The 20,695-nt window shown below is 40.0% G+C and overlaps 1 protein-coding gene across 1 annotated transcript in view; it reads left to right on the top strand.

The window, feature by feature from the left end:
- Nucleotides 1-54: 54 nt before the first annotated feature.
- Nucleotides 55-20,695, top strand: part of RP2 (RP2 activator of ARL3 GTPase) — a 37,395-nt gene continuing 16,754 nt past the window's right edge. The window contains exons 1-2 of the mRNA XM_019649537.1: nucleotides 55-335; nucleotides 18,971-19,636. Of these exons, the coding sequence (XP_019505082.1) occupies nucleotides 234-335; nucleotides 18,971-19,636 (768 nt within the window). The 5' untranslated portion in view covers nucleotides 55-233. The remainder of the gene's footprint in view (nucleotides 336-18,970; nucleotides 19,637-20,695) is intronic.

Genomic DNA, 20,695 nt, shown 5'->3' with positions numbered 1-20,695 from the left:
GGAGGGGCCGCCGAGTGGTCATTGGCTGTGTCGTCAAGGCGACTGAGAAAAAAAAAAAGAAGAAAAAAAAAGAGAGGGTTCTGGGCCTCCCAGGCGAACCCAGGCAGCCGGCGTCTTGGTGGTTCCGCGAGGCTGTCTTCCGAGACCTGTGGGGCCCAGGCGCCCAGGGTTCACACCACATTCCAGGAGCTACCGACGAGGAGTAGTGGCCGGGAGACCTGCGGGCCGGGACCATGGGCTGCTTCTTTTCCAAGAGGCGGAAGGCTGAGAAAGAGTCGCAGCCCGAGGGCGAGGAGGAGCGGCCGAAGCAGTACAGCTGGGACCAGCGCGAGAAGGTAACCGGAGTCCCGCAGCTTCTGTTCTCAGCCCTCCCGAACTGCTCCACAAAGGTCCCTTGCGGCCCGGGAGGGCTGAGGGGGCTGACCCAAACCAATACTTTCCCTCTTTCTGTCTCGCTCTGTCTCTCTCGCTCTCTCTCTCCCTCTCTCTCTTTCTCTCTTTCTGTTTCTCATAGTTGAAGTCGGGATGAATGACTTTTGGGGGAGCCATATAATATAGCGCTAGAGAGGCGCTGCGGAGGACTGTGAAGCGCCGGAAGGGGCCTTAAAGCTCACTGTCCAGGTAGATGGATCGCTGAGGGTTTTCCCTCCTCTCCACGCCCTGACCTCCGGTCCCAGGATGGACTCGAGTGAAGGAAGGAGAACGGGCAGTGCCCAGAATCCCAAATCTGCTCATTCTCCGGCAGCGCCGAGCGGGGTTTTGTCCAGTCCTCGAGTTACACATGGGACTGATTCTCATCTCTTTCGCGGCTTATGTTCTTTCTGGGGTTGTTTTCTCTTTTGTCTGCCCTAGCCAGTAAATCTCTTTGGTACCTAATGGTATATTCCACTACTGAATTTTCTCAATAATGAAGTGGACTGTTTAACGTACAGCTTTCCTTTCCTTTCTCTTCCAGTTACCCGAAAGGAATAATGAAAATTGAATCTGTCTTGGAATGTTTGTTAAGACTGTATGGTGAAAATAACCAACATAAACCAGGCAGTAATTGTTATAGCTTTAAGTGAATGAAGACGCTCTAATTTTTACTTTTATATAGCCAGAAACGAGAAAGCTTTGAAAATGCCCACTAGTCTTGCACAAAACACACTTAGTCATACATTTCATAATGCTTCCTCTTTCTACATAGTTCTCCATTTGTATTTAGTAAAGTACTTTGATAGACATATCAATTATTTTTCTTTCAAACAAAATGAGAGATTTCTAAAATGTGTGTTATGAACACAACTTCTTGGTTAATGTAGCATATCTTTATCCATGAATGCTTATTAATGTTTTGATTTCATAGACCTGACTGTGTGATTTCCAATCCCCAGCAGAATTTACTTCTGTAACCTCGGCTCTCCAAGTGTCAGATTTAAGAAAGTGGATGCTTTTTGCAGACTTCTCAGCCCCATCTTTCTGCCGATTTCTCAGATCCCTCTTGGGTTGCGTGGTATATTTATTAATTCTCTCTTATCCCTACTTGTAGCAGCATTTTGTAATGTAGGAATGGAAAGTACTCTGCTTTCTGTCGTGCCAGAAGATTGTACCTATCGTTTAAAATTACTTGATGTACAGTTTTTAAAAGATTCATTTCCTCAGCCCTATTAGTATTTCTAACAATGCTGTTTAAGCTTGAACTGTCCGCCATAGAGAAGGTAGTGTATTCATTTTTATTTTAGCTTTTTGTTTTGAAATCATAGCCCTAAACTAAACTAAACTAAACTAAAGTGCTTTTGTTTTTTATTTAGAGTAATCTATTATGGTTGCCCTCTTACTCATTACTTTATAATAAATTGTCTTGCATTTAACCTTCATTAACATGATGTTCATGTTAATCTTTCTCCTTTTAGATAAATGGATGTGCTCTGTGATTTTTTTTTATTTTACTCTTTGGCTAAGTAAACACATTTGAAAAATAGAATAGCAGACACCAAAATCTAAGCCCCCCCCTCAAATGAGCTTATAGTAAACTTTCTATTGTAGACATTGTTTTGAGTTTACAGGGAACATTCTTTGGGACCACTACTAGGTACTGTAGTAGTAGAGACGTAAGAGATGCTACTGGTTATGTGTATAATAAAAATTAAAATCTTGATCAACATATCAAAATTTTTCTAAATGAGCATTTTTATTCTGAAAACTGCACGTTTAAACTCTTTTGGACTATTAGAGAAAGAGAATTACCAGCTTACATTTTTAGACAGTGGAGATACCACATTTCTAATCATTGCTTTTTCTTTTGGGATTTTTTTTCTTTTTAGAATTGCTAGGCATTCACTCTAAGGTGCTTCATATATGAAAGCCTGCTAAATTTTATATGATTTTAAAGTTTTAAATGATTTTTTTCTAGTTCCTTACCTCTTATGAGGCCAATTTGGGCGAGTGTACAAATGTTCTGTATTAGTCTAATGATGCTTTTATTGAGGTTAGCATGGTCTGGCTTGGTCTCCAAAGATTTTAACTGTACCTTAAAAGAAATAGAATGCAAATACAGCCCATAGAACATAAATGAGATATGTTGCATGTATATTAACAGAATAGTTTGTACTAAAAGTTTAGGCTTCTATAATGTGATCAAGGAATATAGCATATACAGTTTTTTTTGTTTTTTTGGGGTTTTTTTGTTTGTTTGTTTGTTTTTTTTTTTAGCTGAGCCATCCTGCTACCTGTTGGCAGCTCAGCGGCTGCTCAGCTCGGGCTGGACTCGAACCGCTGTTGCTCAGAGCTCAAACTCTTGAGCGAGCTCTTAACCAACTGAGCCACTCGGCCGGCCCATAGCATATACAGTTTTAAAGTTATACCAGACAATTACCATTCAGCTTGTAAGACTTTAAGTGTAAAAACAAAATGTATTGCCTATAAGTTGCCTCACAACTTGGAAAAGTTGTGTTTAAATTTTTCCTTAGGTTGTGTAATCAGAGTATCTTTATTGAGAGGCACCCTCTGGGTTTTGGGGTTTGAGCTGTGTAATTGGGTCAGTCTTAGGGGACTGAAGCTAGGAGAAATTGTCTCAATTAGAAAGAATGTTTTGGGACTAAGTGTTGTCATGGCAACAGATATACTGTAATCAACAGTGTAAGAAGTTCATTTTCTATTGCCACTGACTTTGAAAAAGAAAAAACAGCTTACTCTACAATTACTACATTGACATGATGAGAAATATTTTGGATTTGTAAGGTCGTGTGTTTAGATCATTTGGAAAGAAATGTTTTTATCCTTGTTATCTGTATGTTGCCTCTCATAGCTAGGCAAATTATTCAATATATATGTACTCAAACACATATGAAGAATCAAAATTATAAGAATTATCCCTGCCCTTGAATACCTGACTGGCTTTTTAAACAGGAAATATTTAAGTACAAAGGGAAGATCAGTGGTACAGAAAAGTCATTTTCATTTTCCAGTTAGTCATACCAGTACTCCTCCTAGATGATAGAAATGATGGCATAAGTATGAAAATTATGATTTTGAGTATGGATAGCACATTTTGTATCCATTATATTTGCCTCATATTTGATAGAAATAATACTAAACAAAAGCCTTATACCAGAGATTGAAGTAACTGCAGTTTATTCAGTGTCTGTTGTGGAACTTTGCATAAAGCAGCCAATTTGTGCATTTCAGGATCTTTGACTATAAAATGGGACAGTGCCGAAGATTTCTCTACTATTTAGTAAGGTAAAGGCCTGTCCTGAGGAAGAGGGGTTACACAGTAATGGTCACCTCTGAGGACAGAACTTGGACCCGAGGTTGGGCAGGACAGAACTGGTCTTAACGTAAGACAGATCATAATTCCCCGAGTTGTTCACCAGTGGAAGTGTGGCTTTGTGAGGAACTGATCTCCGTGTTAGTGAAAACATTCAGACTAGAAAGAAGTCTGCATTGAGTAGGGGGCTAGAGGCTATTTTTAGCCTTTTAAGTACATAAGATATTCTGGTTATCCATTGCTGTATATCAAAACTTAATGGCTTAGAATAATGGCAAGTACTTAGTTTGTTCACAACTCTGCAATTTGTGTGGGGCTTAGCAGAGTTGGTTCTCTGTTCTGTGGCATCAGCTGGGGCAGCTTGACTTGGAGCTGGAGGATCTACTTTCAATATGGCTTAATTACAGAGCTGGCTGGCCAGTTGATGCTGGCTTTTGGCTGGGAGCTCAGCTGGGGCTGACGGCCAGGGGAGTCTTCACATAGCCCATGCTTCCACACAGCATGATGGCTGGGTTCCAAGGGCGAGTGTCCTAAAGGAGACTGATAGAAGCTGTATGGCGTTTTCTAACTAGCATCTTAAGCGATGTAGCATTACTTCTGCCACATTTGGTTGGTTGAGGCAGTCACAAATGTCCACCCACATCCAAGGGGAGGGGACCTCTTGATGGGAGAGGTGTCAAAGAATTTGTCGACATGTTTTAAATCCTTTACATAAAGTTGTTTTTTTAAAGGAAATAGTTTTTTATTCATTTTAAAAACAGCTTTATTGAGCTATAATTCATATGCCATACACTTCACTCAAAGTGTACAATTCAATAGTTTTAATAGGGTCACAGGGTTATGTTAGCATCACTATGATCTAATTTTAGAACATTTTCATCCCCCACAAAAGAAACCCATAGCCCCTCTCCCTAGCCCCTAGAAACCACACTTTTATTTTCTATCTCTATAGATTTGCCTTAATTTGAACATTTATCAATGGAATAATACAATATGTGGTCTTTGGTTACTGGCTTCTTTGACTTAGCATATTTTGAGATTTATCCATGTATCAGTACTTTACTGCTTTTTATTGCTGATAACATTCCACAGAATATTTTATTTATTTATAAATAAATTTTATTTATCCATTTTATTTATTCATTGGTTGCTGGACATTCAGGTTGTTTCCACTTTTTGGCCATTACAAATAATGCTGCTGTGTATATTTGTATACAAGTTTTTGTGTAGACATATATTTTTATTTCTCTTGGGTGTATGCCTGAGAGTGAAATTCCTGGGTCATATAGCAACTCCATGTTCAACTTTTTGTGGATCTGCCAAACTGTTTTTAAAAGTATCTGCACCAGGGGCAGGCAGTTAGCTCGGGTGGTTAGAACACAGGCTCATAACAGCAAGGTTGCTGGTTTGATTCCCACATGGGCCAAGGAGCTGCACCCTCCACAACTAAAAGTATCTGTACCATTTTACATTTCTACCAGCAGTGTATGAGTATTCCAATTTCTTCACTCTTATAAATTTTGATAAAGGGAAAAAGCACAGGGAGTGGAAAGTATGTGGGACTGAGGTTTTAGTTTGTATTCTGTACTCCACTGCAGCTCACTAGTAAAGTCATTTAGCTTTTCCAGCCCTCAGTTCTCTAAGATCCTTTCCAATTATCTAATTCTCTGAGCATCTCATGAGGGGAGATAAACATTGCTAGAAGCAAATCAGGGTGAACAAAAGAAATGTGGTAAGATATAAAATTAGATTAAGATTAAGATTAGATGATAGTGGAAAATCCTTTCCAATTCTAAAATTTTATAATTCTATTTTATGTTTATGTATTTAGCAACATAGCGGGCTAATATAAATATAATACTTCACCTTCTCTCATCATCAATGTATAAAGATCAAGGTACTAGTATTTATTATTTCTATAATTACATGGCACTGCCATTTTAATTTGTGAAATAACCTTTCAGCTACATAGGTATGTAGACCCGAAACTGACTTAAGAATGTTTAAATTTTAAGTAATTTGTTTATTTTAATTGAAGTATAATTTACATACAACAAAATTTATTCTTTTACATGTACAGTTCTTTTACTTTTGACAAATGATAGTCATATAGCTACCACCACAATCAAGATACAGAATAGTCCCATCATCCCCCCAAATTTCCTCATACTCCTTTGTACTCAACCCCACCCCCAGCCTCTAATCAGTTTTTATCCCTATAGTTTTATCTCTTTGAGAATGTCATATAAATGGAATCATAGAGTATATAATCTTTTGAGTCTGGCTTCTTTCACTTAGCATGATACATTTAAGATTCACCATGTTGTTGCATGTATCAGGAATTCCTTTTTATTGCTGAGTAGTATTCCATTATATGGATGGTACCATGTTTGTTTATCCAGTCACCAGTTAAAGGATATTTGGGTTGTTTCCAATTTTGATAATTATGAATAAAGCTACCATAAACATTTGCATACAGGTTTTTGAATGAACGTAAGTTTTCATTGAGTTAGTGAGTACCTAGAAGCGGGATTACTGCATCATATAGAAATTGTGTATTAAACTTCATAAGAAACTGCCAAACTATTTTCCAAAGTGGCTGTACCATTTTGCATTCCCACCAGCAATGTATGAGGGATCAAGTTGCTCTGCATCCTCACCAGCACTTGAAATGGTCAGATTTTAAAAAAATTTAGCTGGGGCGGCAGAGTGGCATGTTGGTTAGCAGTTGGCTTGGGACGCCAGCTCTGAGCAGCAGGGCTCCGATTTGGATCCCACATGTGGGCCAGTGACGCTGCGCCCTCTACAGCTAAGATGGTGAACAACAGCTTGACCTGGAGCTAGGCTGCCATGACTTGCCGGAGACAGCGTAGGCTGCAGTGGGGCTGGCTGGCAGCTGCTGTGAGCTTTCATGAGTTGCCATGAGCCGCTGTGAGCGGCCATCCAATGGCTGGTGAGCGACTGCCTCAGCCGGGAAGAGCGCGATGATAATTCCAACATGAGCCAGTGAAGCGACGTCCTCCACAACTAGACTGAACAACAAAAGGACAGCAACTTGTCTGTTCCCCTTCCCCAATTCCCCAACGCTGTTCCTCTTCCTCCAATTCCCCAATAAAATCTTTAAAAAAAAAGTTTAGCCGTTCTAATAGGTGTGTACTGGTATTGCCTTGTGGTTTAATTTGCATTTCCAGATGACTAGTGATGTTGAGCATTTTTCCACATACTTATTTACCATCCGTATATTTTCTTTGGTGAAGTGTTTATTAAAATGTTTTTACCATTTTTACTGGGTTATTTGTTTTCTTATTGTTGAGTTTTGAGAGTTTTTTGATATAGCCTAGATCAGGGGTCGGCAAACTTTTGAGACGGAAGAGCCTCCAGGGGTCAGCAAACTGCGGTTCATGAGCCACATGCGGCTCTTTGGGTACATACATGTGGCTCTGAAGTAAAATTGAAAATGATAATAAAACTATCATAGTTTCATTTATAATATTACTTTAAATTTTCCTTATTTGTAAAAATGTATTTATGGCTCTCAAATAATTTTTAAATTGTTGTGAGGGACAGGATTGGCTCCTCCAGGGGTCAGCAAACTTTTGAGACGAAACGTACCCAAAGAGCCACATGTGGCTCACGACCCACAGTTTGCCGACTCCTGGTCTAGATACAAGTCACTTGTCATATGTGTGTTTTGAAATTTTTTTTCACAATTAATGACTTGTCTTCTCTTAACAGTGTCTTTGTTTTTTCTGGAGGTTGATTTTTTTTATTGTGAAATACACATTTTTTAGAATTAGTTTCAGCTGTACAACATAGTGCACTAGTTATACTTTATACCCCTCGAAGTGACAACCCCCTGCCCCCAATCTGCTGCCCCACTTCCTCCCCCCAATATCATACATATCTATTACAATTCCCTTGACTCCACTCCCACACTATACATCCCGTGACTATATATATATTCACTTATAGTTGACATACAATATTATACATCAGCTTCAGGTGTACAGTGCAGTGATTGAGCCTCTACCCCACCCATGATGCGGTCTCCCTAGCAAAACCTGTGACCATCTGACACCCTACAAAATATTTACAACATTATTAATTATATTCCTCGAACTGTCTTTCATATCCCTGTGGCAATATTATAGTTAACTATTTTTGCTGTCTAATCCCTTCCCCTTCTTCCTCATCCCGAACCCCTCCCAACTAGCAACCATCAGTTGTTCCTCTATATCTAACAGTGTCTTTTAAAGCACATAAGTTTTAAATTTTAATGAATGTCCAATTTTCAATTTTTTTCTTTTTTAGATTATGTTTTGGGTTTCACATCTAGGAAATCTTTGCATTATTAAGATTACAAAGATTTTCCCCATTATTGTAGAAGTTTTAGAGTTTTTGTTTTTATATGTATGTGCTATGATACATTTTGAGTTAATTGTTAAATATGGTGCACAGTATAGGAGATTCTTTTTTTAAAAAGATTTTATTAGGGAATTGGGGGAGGGGAACAGACAAATTGCTGTCCTTTTGTTCTTCAGTCTAGCCGTGGAGGATTCTGCTTCACTGACCCATGTTGGTATTATCATTGCGCTATTCCCGGCTGAGGCAGTCGCTCACCAGCCTTTGGATAGGCGCTCACAGCTGCTCATGGCAGCTCACAAAAGTTCACGCCAGCTGCCAGCCAGCCCCACTGCAGCCCACGCTGTCGCCAGCGACTCAAGGCATCCCAGCTCCAGGTCAAGCCACTGTTCACCATCCTAGCTGTAGAGGACGCAGTGTCACCGGCCCTCATGTGGGATCCAAACTGGGGCCCTGCTGCTTAGAGCTGGCATCCCAAGCCAACTCCTAACCAATGCGTCACTCGGCCGGCCCATGAGATTCTTTTTCTTTTTTTTTTACATGTAGATGTCCAGTCGTTCCAGCATCATTTGTTGAAAAGGTTATCCATTCTCTATTGAATTGCTTTTGCACTTTTGTCAATATATATGTAAGTCTATTTTTGAACTCTGTATTCTGTTCCATTGATTTATGCACCTAGTAAACACTGGTTTCTGTTTGAATATGTTTGTGTACTAAGGAGCCAGATTGTCTAGGTCTGAGACTGAGCTCAAACACTTACTGTGTGACCTTAGGCAAGTTATTTAGCCTTTGGGGACCTCAATTTTCTCATCTATAAAACAGAGATAATTATAATACACAACCTTCATAGGGGTTTATATGAGGGTTGAGTGAATGATTATAAAGCACCTAGAATGGTGGCTGGTACCTACAGTATATAGTGCTGCTTAGACTCCTCAGTCTTATTTTGGACTTCTACCCAGACTGGATTTCCATTAAAAGGAACAAATGTCATTATTTTATTTCAAATTATCATGGAAGTTTAACTATGGTGATGAAAATTTTGCATCACTGCTCAGGAAAACAATAAGATGTATTTTCTGTTAGGAAAATCATGCTTAACTGAGTTTGGTGGCTGTATCAGGTGAATTCCAACTCCTGAAATGTTTCTTTGATTTTGACAATATATCCATTATCTTTTACAGATTGTAGTAAGAAATACAACCTAAACTAAGCTAACTTCTTAAGTGGATCTGTGAAACAGTAGTTTAAAACATGACCTTTCCATATTTGTGATTTTAGTCACTTTATTTGAGAACTAGTAACTTTGGCAAAATTATTATGGTACTAAGCTTCAGGTTGTTTATTATTACTTTTTGTTTTGAAGAACTTTCAGGAATTGAGAAAATACCGTGACATAAATCCTGAGTTTCTTTGTATACCATATTAACAGTCTAGATACTTTTTTTAAAAAGATCTTTATTGGGGAATTGGGGGGATGGAAACAGTGCTGGGGAATTGGGGGAAGGGGAACAGACAAGTTGCTGTCCTTTTGTTCTTCAGTCTAGTTGTGGAGGACGTTGCTTCACTGGCCCAAGTTGGCACCATCATTGCGCTCTTCCCAGGTGAGGCAGATCAGTCGCCAGCTTCTGGACAGCCGCTCACTGCGGCTGCTGGCCACTCACGCTGGCTGCTGGCTACATACGGTAGCCAATGGCAACCACTGCAGCAGGGGCTGCAGCCTATGCCGTCACTGGCAACTCACAGTAGCCCAGTTCCAGGTTGAACTGTTGTTCAGCATCTTAGCTGTAGAGGGCAGTGTCACTGACCCTCATATGTGAGATCCAAACCGGGGCCCTCTGGCGTCCCAAGCCAGCTCTTAACCATCATGCCACTCTGCTGGCCCCAGTCTAGATACTTTTATACTATAGAACTCTTTAGCTATAGGCCCTTTAACTCTAGGACAAATTTCTCCCCATGAACTAGGAGAACTGAGGTGTTCAAAGAAAATGTAGAAGAGTAGTAAATTACACTGAAGTCCTCACCATTGGCAGATTTTAGGAACTAAATGGTTGTGCTCCCCACCAGCAAATTCATATGTTGGAGTCCTAACTCCCAGTGTGGCTGTATTTGGAGATGGGGCCTTTAAGGAAGTAATAAAGATTAAATGTGGTCATAAGGATGGGGTCCTGATCTGATAGGATTAGTGTCTTTATGAGAAGAGACATTAGAGAGCTTGCCCTGCACCCACTCAAAAAAGGCCATGTGATGATATAGTGAGAAGGCAACCATCTGCAAGCCATGAAGAGAGGTCTCACCAGAAACCAACCCTGATGGCACCTTGATCTTGGACTTCCCAAACTCCAGAACTGTGAGAAAAAGATTTCTGTTGTTTAAGCCACCCAGCCTGTGTTATTTTGTTATGGCAGCGAACCTTAGTCTGCCCAGGCTGCCATAACAAAATACCATAGACTGAGTGGCTTAAACAACAGAAATTTATTTCTCACAGTTCTAGAGGCTGGGAAGGTTCAAGGTGCCAGGAGATCGACTGTCTGGTATCAAAGTTAAATACAGCCGAACATTAGTTAAAGCGGTAAACACATATTTTATTCAGTAACTATTGACAATTTCGAAAGTCCTGATCTCTGTTCCGATTTGGGTGACTTAAGCGGAGAATGGGGGTGAGGGAAAAGCAGGGGCTCAGTAGAGTCTGAGAAGTGAAAATTATAAAGTTGATCAGTGTAAATGTGATTAGGCCAGCTGTGTTTGTTAACTGGCCATTATCAAAATCAGGATTCTATCCTTCCCATCGAGACTGGTAGACAGAGGCCCTATCCTTCCTGATAATTATATTTCAAAGGAATGGCTCTAAGGTCCTTGAGAAAGATATTCCTGAGTTGTAAGAGATATATATTCACAATTATAAGCCCTTTTTAGTAAATGCTCTAAAAAAAATATGTCAGTGGCTGATCTTCAGAACAAATAGTAAATTTTCATGGTACGGTTGAGCTTTCTGAGGCAGGCATTTTAATGGGAGGCTGGAGGCATCCTAAGGACACAGTTTTGTGCTGCTAGAAGCCATTCCAGAGTTTGGTCAAGTCTTCTAGTGCAGGGCTTTGGAGAGAGTTACAGTGTGCGAAGAGTTCTGCAGTTCTCACTGGTGAAGGCCTACTTCTTGTAGTCAGTCACCTTGTTGCTGTGTGCTCACATGGCCTTTCCTGGGTGCTTGGGGTGGGGGGAGGAAAGGAGAGAGAGAGAGAGAGAGAAATGAATGAGAATCTCTTGCACCCCCTCCTTCTGACTTCCTCCTCCTCTTCTTTCCCTTCCCCTCCACCTCCTCCCATCATGAGCCCCTCACCTTCATGACTGCATCTAAACCTAATTACCTCCAAAAGGCTCCACCTCCAAATACCACCACATTGTGGGGTTAGGACTTCAACTTTTGAATTTTGAGAGAACACACACATTCAGTCCATAACACAGCCCAAGCAGACTAAGACAGCAGCTCAGTAATTTTAAAGTTAAGAATAGATTTTATCTCTGCATTTACAAGTCTTAACTACAACCACTGATATAGTAACTATAATAGAATTAATATAGTTGAAATTTCTGTTAAATACTATACATCTTATAATATATATCATTTCCCATGCCCAAAAAAAATATTAGCTAAGCTGCTTTAAGTAACAGGTACTAACTGTTTTATTTTTTATTTTTAGGCAAACATTGGTTTGTTACCTACTTAATTCCCATAAATATGCTTGCAAATGTTTGAATTTATTATCTGTGTCTTAGACAAGGATAAGTTGGCCAGAATCTTGAACCCCAAATCCATTGAACCCCAGGAAGATACACATAAAATTTTACATTAAAGTTTAATGGAGTTTCTGGTAGTGAGATAAACCATAAACTGAGGTTTGAAGATGCCTCTTGCCCATTAAGTTTAAGGCCTTGTTAGAGACAGGCCAGCTCCTGGGCTCCTTTTCCCTACACCTGTTGGTGGCACTCTTGATCTTCTGACTTCTGCTGTGGGAGGTGGATTGGTGCCAAGAAGACAAGCTGAAGAAGAGCAGAGAATGTTTTTACCCTCCTTACGGCCTAAATCAGAACTGACTGAAACCACTCTTGCATGTTCCTTTTTCCCACTTTTAAAACCTATACTGGGTCAAAATCCCAGTAGCCCCACTGCATGTCCACCTTCCCATCCCCTTCCACTGACTCTTCCAAGTGGAAGGCAGCCTCAGCTTCCTTTTACCACTGCAGGAATGGGAGAGAAGAGAATGTAAACGATTGGCATTCAAATGAGTGCCTCTGCCTACTACTCAGAAGTGGGGCAACTTGAACAGTGACCCAACTGAATGTCCCTAAGAATACCATGTTCCTGATCAATATCAGAGTCTCTCTTTGGGGATGGATTGGAGAAGGGGGTATGGAGAAGTGCATGATCATCAAGCTCAGTTACCCTTCACATTTGCTTATTTAAGAGACAGCTGGAGACCACCAACCTCAGGTTATACCCTGAGGTAACCAAGATTAAGTAAGTAAAATGCATTCAACAAGGATATGTGGAGTGCCTCTGTGGTGCCAGACACTGTTCTAGGTGCTGGGGGGGGGGCGGGGGAACAGGTGAAAAAAACAGGTAACCCTTCCCCTTATGGAGCTTATGTTGTAATGGAGGACAGGGGAAGACAACACATATAATTCATATGTAATATGTTAAAAGGAAGCTAAGTGTTTTGGAGAAAAATAACGATGGGTAAAGAGGTAATATTGGAGGAGGTGTTTCAGTTTTAAATAGATTGGTTACAGGAATCCACCCCAAAGTTTATGAGACAGTAGGGGACATAGACTGGTATTCAGTGTGTAGGTGCTCAGAAAAGGTGAGAAGGCTTCTGGCTGAAGGAACTGGAAAGCTTTACAGAAAAAGTTGGACAGGTAGGCAAGTAGAACTAGGAGAGAGCCTTCTGAACAAATGAGAGTCAGAGGTCATAGACAAGTCACAGTAAGTGCTTCAGATCTACTGAGGAATAAAGTTCCCATAGGAGGGTGAGAGGAGTTAGGACTAAAATGTAAGTTGATATCACATAGTGGTGACTTACATTGTAAGAGTTTCTAATACTGAACCATTTTCACACAACCTGGGATAAATCCAACTTGGTTGAGATGCTTTCTCTTTTTATAGGATTGGTTTAATTTGCAAAACATTTTTTACATCTATAGGCATGAATCAAATGGACCTATATTTTTCTTCTATTGTTATGTCTGTTTTTATTAGGGTCTTGCTGAGCAGGCTAGTAATATGTGTTAGGACTGGTGTTTTCATTGTGGGAACACTTTAGCCACTGCTTCTATTTCTTTCAAAGTAATAGCTTTTTGTTTAAGCTTTTAAGTTTTTTAATTAGATGTGGTAAGTTATTTTTAAGAGATTTGTTCATACCATGGACAAAATCTTTTTTAAATTGTTGGTATATAGTTGTTGATATTCCCTTTTTAACTTCTGCTTTATTTATACTTATATTCCCCTTTTCATTTATACTCCTTCTGTTTTCATTCTGTTCTTGATCATTCTTGCCAGTTGTTTGCCTACTGTTTAGTCCCTCCCCCCCAAAAAAAAACACGTATTTGTGGCTTTGTTGATGTTTTCTATTGTATATTTGATTTCTAAATCATTAATCTCTGCAATTATTTTCATCTTTTTTTCCTTCTTTCTGTAGGTTTATTCTGTTGTTTATTGTCTAATTTCTTAAGATGGACATTTAACTTATTAATTTTGAGAGTTTTTATTGTAGCTATTTAGGGTTATAGATCTCCCTCAAAGCACCATTTTCGCTACATCCCATATGTGGTGTCTTAACATTTAATTCTAAGTATTTTTAGATTTTGATTATAATTTCTTCTTTAACCCATGAATTATTTAGCAGTATATATTTTAAATTTTCAAATAGGCAAAAGTTTTTTAAAGTGCCTTTTGTTACAATTGCATGTTGGTCCATATCATTGCCTGTAAGTTATCTATTATTTAAATTTTGTTGAGGCTTTCTTCATGATGTAGTACATGATTTTTACAAAAAAAAAATCTTTAATGTGTGCTTAAGAAAAATTGTACGTATACAAGGTGTGATCACAAAATATGGTGAATGTTTAAATTAAAAAATTTATTATAGCCAACAGGTGGCAGGATGGCTCAGCTAAAAAAAAAAGACTAAAAATGTATTACAGTAAAAGACAGTGCTATTAATCCCCCTCAAAATACTCCACCTCACTTCAAACACACTTATCCCATCGCTCTTGCCACTTACTGAAGCAGTTCTGGAAGTCCTCTTTGGTGAGTGTCTTTAGTTGCACTGTTGTCACTGCCATGATGTCCTGAATCGATTCAAACCGTTTACCTTTCATGGTCATTTTGACTTTGGGGAAGAGCCAGAAGTCACAGTGTACGAGATCCAGTAAATAAGGTGGATGAGGACATGCCGTATTGTTTTTATTTGACTGAAATTGCCATACCAGAAGAGATGTGTGACACCGAGTGTTGTCACAATGGAGGATGAAACTGTTTGCCCATTTCATGTTAATGCATTGTTCGTGATCCATGATTTACAGCACACTTTAAAACACCCCTTCTTTCAATGGTAGCTCACACCCGACTGACTGCACCAAACAAGTTGAAACTTGTCACACACTGTTACTAAGGTTTGATGCGCCACTTCCCATATTGAAGATCCCTGCCTTTCCGTTGGATGGCACTCAGCAGCAGCATTCACCATATTTTGTGAACACAGCAGAAAGGCTCTGTGTCACACATCGTTTCTGGTATGGCAATTTCTGTCAAATAAAAACATTACAAGGGCCAGCCTAGTAGCTCAGTTGGTTAAGAGCTCACTCAAGAGTGTGAGCTCTGAGCAACAGGGTTGCAGATTTGATCCCTGGCCTGAGCTGTGCTGCTGCTGAGCTGCGAACAGATGGCAGGACGGCTCAGCTAAAAAAAAAAAAAAAACAAAGAAAACAAACAAACAAACAAAAATACCATTATGGTGTGTCCTCATCCACCTTATATTATTGGATCTGGCATCGTGTGACTTTTGGCTCTTCCCCAAAGTCAAAATGATTCAGGACATTGAGGCAGCCATGACAGCACAACTAAAGACACTCACGAAGGAGGATGTCCAGAACTGCTTCAGAAAGTGGCAAGAGTGAGCCGGCCGAGTGGCGCGTTGGTTAAGAGCTGGCTTGGGACGCCAGCTCTGAGTAGCAGGGCCCTGGTTTGGATCCCACATGAGGGCCAGTGAGACACTGCCCTCTACAGCTAAGATGGTGAACAACAGCTCGACCTGGAGCTGGGCTGCTGTGAGTCGCCAGCGACGGTGTAGGCTGCAGTGAAGCTGCAGTGGGCTGCCATAAGCTACCGTGAGTGGCTGGCAGCCAGCGTGAGTGGCCGGCAGCTGGTGTGAGCTGCCAAGAGCCACCTTGAGCGGCTGTCCAGAGGCCAGCGTCTGATCTGCCTCACCTAGGAAGAGAGCAATGATAATACCAACATTGGCCAGTGAAGCAACATCCTCCACAACTAGACTGAAGAACAAAAAGACAGCAACTTGTCTATTCCCTTCCCCGATTTCCCAATGCTGTTCCCTCCCCCAATTCTCCAATAAAATCTTCAACAAAAAATAAAGAAAATGGCAAGAGTGATGGAATAAGTGTGTTCAAAACAAGGGGGAGTACTTTGAGGGGGATTTATGGCAATGTGTCTTTTACTGTAATTTTTTTTATTTAAACATTCACCGTATTGTTTGATCACACGTCATATTCTACTCATTGATGCAGAACTCAAATTTACTCATTGTGTGGTTTGGATCTTCTATATTCTTGTTGGTTTTATTTTTTTGGTTTACTTGACCAGTGAATAATTGAGAGAAGCAGTATTAGAAATCATTCCTTAGATTTTAATCCATCAGTTCTGAGGGCTTGGAGAGGTCCTGAACAACTGTCAAAGTAAGTCCCCGCCTGTTTATTCTCAGCTCTTCGCCAGCACAGGGTTCCTGCCTTCCCCTGAATTTACTCTGAAGGAAGTCTGGACCAGAGGTCTCAGTCCCAGGGGGTGTGGGTGATGCACTATCTCAAGATTTGGGAGTGAGGGAAGCAAGAGCAGAAATCGCAGCAGTCCCTTTTCTATTTTATCCTCCCACATTCCACCACAGGGGTTTCTCATAGTTTCCCCTTTTCTTGGTACTTTCCATACTTAGTCCCTTAAGGGGTAGATTGAGAGCAATGGGGAGCCAGCAGCTGTGCTAGTTCAGTGTCTTGGTAGAGACCAAAGTGGACACTGTACTTGTATATATACAAGCATCACCTGTAAAATCCCAGAAATGGAATTGCTTGAACATCTCTTCCTACATGAAACCTGTGTTGTCTCTAGTATTTTCCGTTTTGGTTTTTTTTTGGTGTGTGGCACTGCCAACATCCAGTCACATAAACCAGAGCAGTGCTTTTTCAAATGTGGGTTTGAGAAAGAGAAAATAATAGGGGGCTTAATATAAACTAAGGGTATTATTTTGTGAAACTTTTAGTTCATTGGTATGTGTGCATGCACAAATACTCAGAATTACATGTACTGGGCTGTACTAATGTAGATTGTGGCCAAAAAAGTTGAAAAACATTGGACTAGAGAACTAGGAATCATTTTTGACCCATCCTTCTGCTGTTGAATTACCAGATCTGCTGATTCTACTTCCTCAGTTTTTCTCAAATTCATCCCATCTTTCTCTTCCCTACTAACTACTGCTCTAGTTTCAGACCTTTCTGGATGACTGCAATAGCCTCTGAGATCCATGTTCTACTTTTCCTCATTCTTACCAGAATAATCTTCCTGAAATGTAAATTTTGCTTATTTAAATCCTTCTGTGGTACCCTATTGCCTATGGATAGCTTCTAAGCTTTGTAATATGGGCCCTGCCTAACTCTCTAGCTTCATCTGCTTCCATTTCAGTATCAATGGTAACTCTGAACTGCTTTCAGTTCTCCTCACACCCTGAAGAGTTTTATTTTGTTCATTCTTTCACTTTTGCCTACCATGGGAAGGGAGGGTCCTTTACTTCCACCCCTTTGACCTGGTGAACTCCAGCTTATTCTTTCTCACTTTGTACAGAAAGCCTTACACCCCTACTTCTGCTGCCCCAGGTGTCCTTCCACTCTGTTTCCAGAATATCCTGGGCATTTCTCATTACAAAGCCAGGTCATTTTTAAATCATCTGTTTAGGTTTGTGTTTACTTCTTTTATGGAAAGAGCTGCTCATATTCATGTTAGTGCCTAAAACAATGTCTGGCTCATATTGGGTGTTCAAGTGGTTGAATGACTGAAGATCCAGAAAGTTAAAGTGCCTTTTTCAAGATTGTGTGCTCATAGGTAACAAAATAGAGACTGGAAAACAAGTGCCTCTTTTGTTGCCTCATGCTACAGACCAGTACTCCCTTTAATACATTATGTAAAACTGGATAAGAACAACATTTATTTTGCTATATTGAATAAGTCGCATTAAGCTAGTTTGCTGATGATTAAGATGATTAAATTACTGAATTTTTACATACTGGATCTTTGGGAGCCTGTTTCTGGTGCATGAATAGTTTTGCATGAAATTTATATACTCACAAAGAGGTAAAACATTACAAGTAGATTCAAAAGTAATTTGAAGGGTCAGCCAAGTGGCTCGTTGGTTAAGAGTTGGCTTGGGAGCACGAGCTCTGAGCAGCAGGGCCGCCAGTTTCGGATCCCACATGAGGGCCAGTGACGCACCCTCTAGAGCTAAGATGATGAATAACAGCTCAACTTGGAGCTGGGCTGCCGTGAGTTGCCGGCAACGGCGTAGGCTGCAGTGGGCTGCCTTGAGCTACCATGAGTGGCCAGCAGCCAGCGTGAGCAGCTGGCAGGCGGCGTAAGCTGCTGTGAGCAGGCTGTCCAATGGCCAACGACCGATCTGCCTTGCCCGGAAAGAGCACAGTGATCACAATACCACATGGGCCAGTGAAGCAACGTCCTCCAAAACTAGACTGAAAAACAAAAGGACAGCAACTTGTCTGTTCCCCTTTCCCGATTCCCCAATGCTGTTCCCTCCCCCAATTCCCCAATAAAATCTTTAAAAAATTTTTTTGGAAAAATAAAAATGGCCTTTTAAGTGACTATAGTTTGATAGGTCAGTTAAAATTTAAAAAATAATCTGAAAGATTCCAGGTATGCTGTTTTAAAAAATTATGTGAGCTTTAGTTTAGAATATCTAAGGATGGAAATGGTGAAATTTGAAAAATTACATTGTAGGAATATCTCAATAAATGTTTGAATAAAATTTGTACCTTCAGGTTCTTCCATTTTCTGGAGCATACTGCAGAAATCAGTCAGGGTTTAGGAACTAAGACCCATTCATCAATTTATGGGAGGATAGAGAAATATATTTCAATCTGGGTGTATTTCCAATTTCAGAAGCTTTTAAAGAAGCAGAAGAATTTTTTAAAGTGAAGCATCAGAAAAAGGGTCAGAGCTGAATTATTCCTTAATATCATCAAGTATGCTGTGTGTGAGTGTGAGAATTTCCCCAATTGTTTCAAAAAAGTGTTTTTACAGTTGGTACTTTGCAACAGGATCCAAACAATGTCCACACATTGTTTGATTGATAATGTCCTTGACTCTTTATCTATAACAGTTTCTTCTACCATTTTCCCCTTTCGCCTTTTATTTATTGGAAAAAGATTGTCCTGTTCATTTTCTTACTATGTTGCAAAGTCAGTGAGAACAGGAATGTATTATTTTAACACTAAGAATTGTGCCTGGCCCAGTAGACAATTAAAATTTGTTAAATAATGTTAATAACACTCAAGGTCTGTGTTTTGTTCCCGCAGGTTGATCCAAAAGACTACATGTTCAATGGACTCAAGGGTGAAACAGTAGGTCGCTTACCTGGGAAGGTGGCAGGACAACAGTTTCTCATTCAAGACTGTGAGAACTGCAACATCTATATTTTTGATCACTCTGCTACGGTTACTATTGATGACTGTACTAACTGCATCATTTTTCTGGGACCCGTGAAAGGCAGTGTGTTTTTCCGGAATTGCAGCGATTGCAAGTGCGCACTAGCCTGCCAACAGTTTCGTGTGCGGGACTGTAGGAAGCTGGAAGTCTTTTTGTGCTGTGCCACTCAACCCATTATTGAGTCTTCCACAAATATCAAGTTTGGCTGTTTTCAATGGTACTACCCAGAATTAGCTTTCCAGTTCAAAGATGCAGGGTTAAGTATCTTCAATAATACCTGGAGCAACATCCATGATTTTACATCTGTGTCAGGAGAACTCAACTGGAGTCTTCTTCCAGAAGATACTGTAGTTCAGGACCATGTCCCTCTGCCTAGTACCGAAGAGCTCAAAGCTGTCCGTGTTTCCACAGAAGCCAATAGAAGTATCGTTCCCGTATCCCGGGGTCAAAGACAGAAGAGCAGTGATGAATCATGCCTAGTGGTATTATTTGCTGGTGATTATACTATTGCAAATGCCAGGAAACTAATTGATGAGGTAAGGAGAGAGAAGAGAAACAGACATAACCTTGATAGAAACATGCCACTTCGCGGAGAACTTACATTCTTTTCAAATTGGCTATTAGAAATACAGGCAAACCTTAAGTTATAGGCCTCTGTCCCTTACAGATTTATCTGTAAGCTGGTTGCTTAGGCCTCAAAATACTTGCCCAAAGAAACTTTTAAAAAATATAATTCAATTCAGTAAGCATTTATTAAGCATTTAATGTGCACAAGTTATTCTGTTATCATATTTCATTGATTATGGGATGCACATTTGTTTTTTGCACGTTTTTGCTATCTGAAATGCATCTTAAAATTGGTGGCAACTTAGAGCTGTTGAAATATAGATACATGAACAGAATTATCTGCCTTCAAAGGACTTCCATTCTTTATAATAAATGACTTCCACGGAAGTTCACAAAAGTAGTATTGAGTAGTAAAGCATGAACTTTTATAATTATATAGTGGGGCAATTTATTTGGAATTTTAATTGGTTAGGGGGTAGGAAAGACATTTAGGAATACAACTTTTGGACCCTGTTGTGACTGTGAGAGCAACCACCACATTACTTTCCTTATTGTCCCTTGTCCTATTGCCATGAAGGGGAGGTTGGTGCAGAATGAGGTGGGAGGTGGGACAGTGGAGGTTGTAGGCTCATGAGCAGGAGCTATTGGTGAGTTCATGAGTAGAGAAGCATCCTTTGGGTAGCATCTTCTGCTTGAAAAATAACTGAGGATGCAGGCCTATGTTGGTGGGAGCTATGTACAGAGCCAGCAGCAGGATATATTGATTATCCATTAATCATACGTTCATCAGGAAGAGTCTGTTTGAACTGAAAAATCAAACTTCCAGAAATGGAGAAGCAAATGGAGAACTCAGCAAGTCTCTTTTTGAGTGGATTTTTTAAAAGTCATAACAATTCTGTCTAAAGAAATGTCTTTAAGGAAAAAACAAACAAACCCTAAAATTGACTCCCTCTCTGTAACTGCACATTTGACAATGTAGAAAACTCATGTCTGAAATCTACAAAGTATATCTGAGGTCTAGTTTCAAA

This window comes from Hipposideros armiger, unplaced genomic scaffold (genome assembly GCF_001890085.2).
Source record: "Hipposideros armiger isolate ML-2016 unplaced genomic scaffold, ASM189008v1 scaffold_7, whole genome shotgun sequence".
NCBI lineage: Eukaryota > Metazoa > Chordata > Mammalia > Chiroptera > Hipposideridae > Hipposideros > Hipposideros armiger.
The sequence above is the reverse complement of the archived record's forward strand: the minus strand, read 5'-3'. Positions and strand labels throughout refer to the sequence as shown.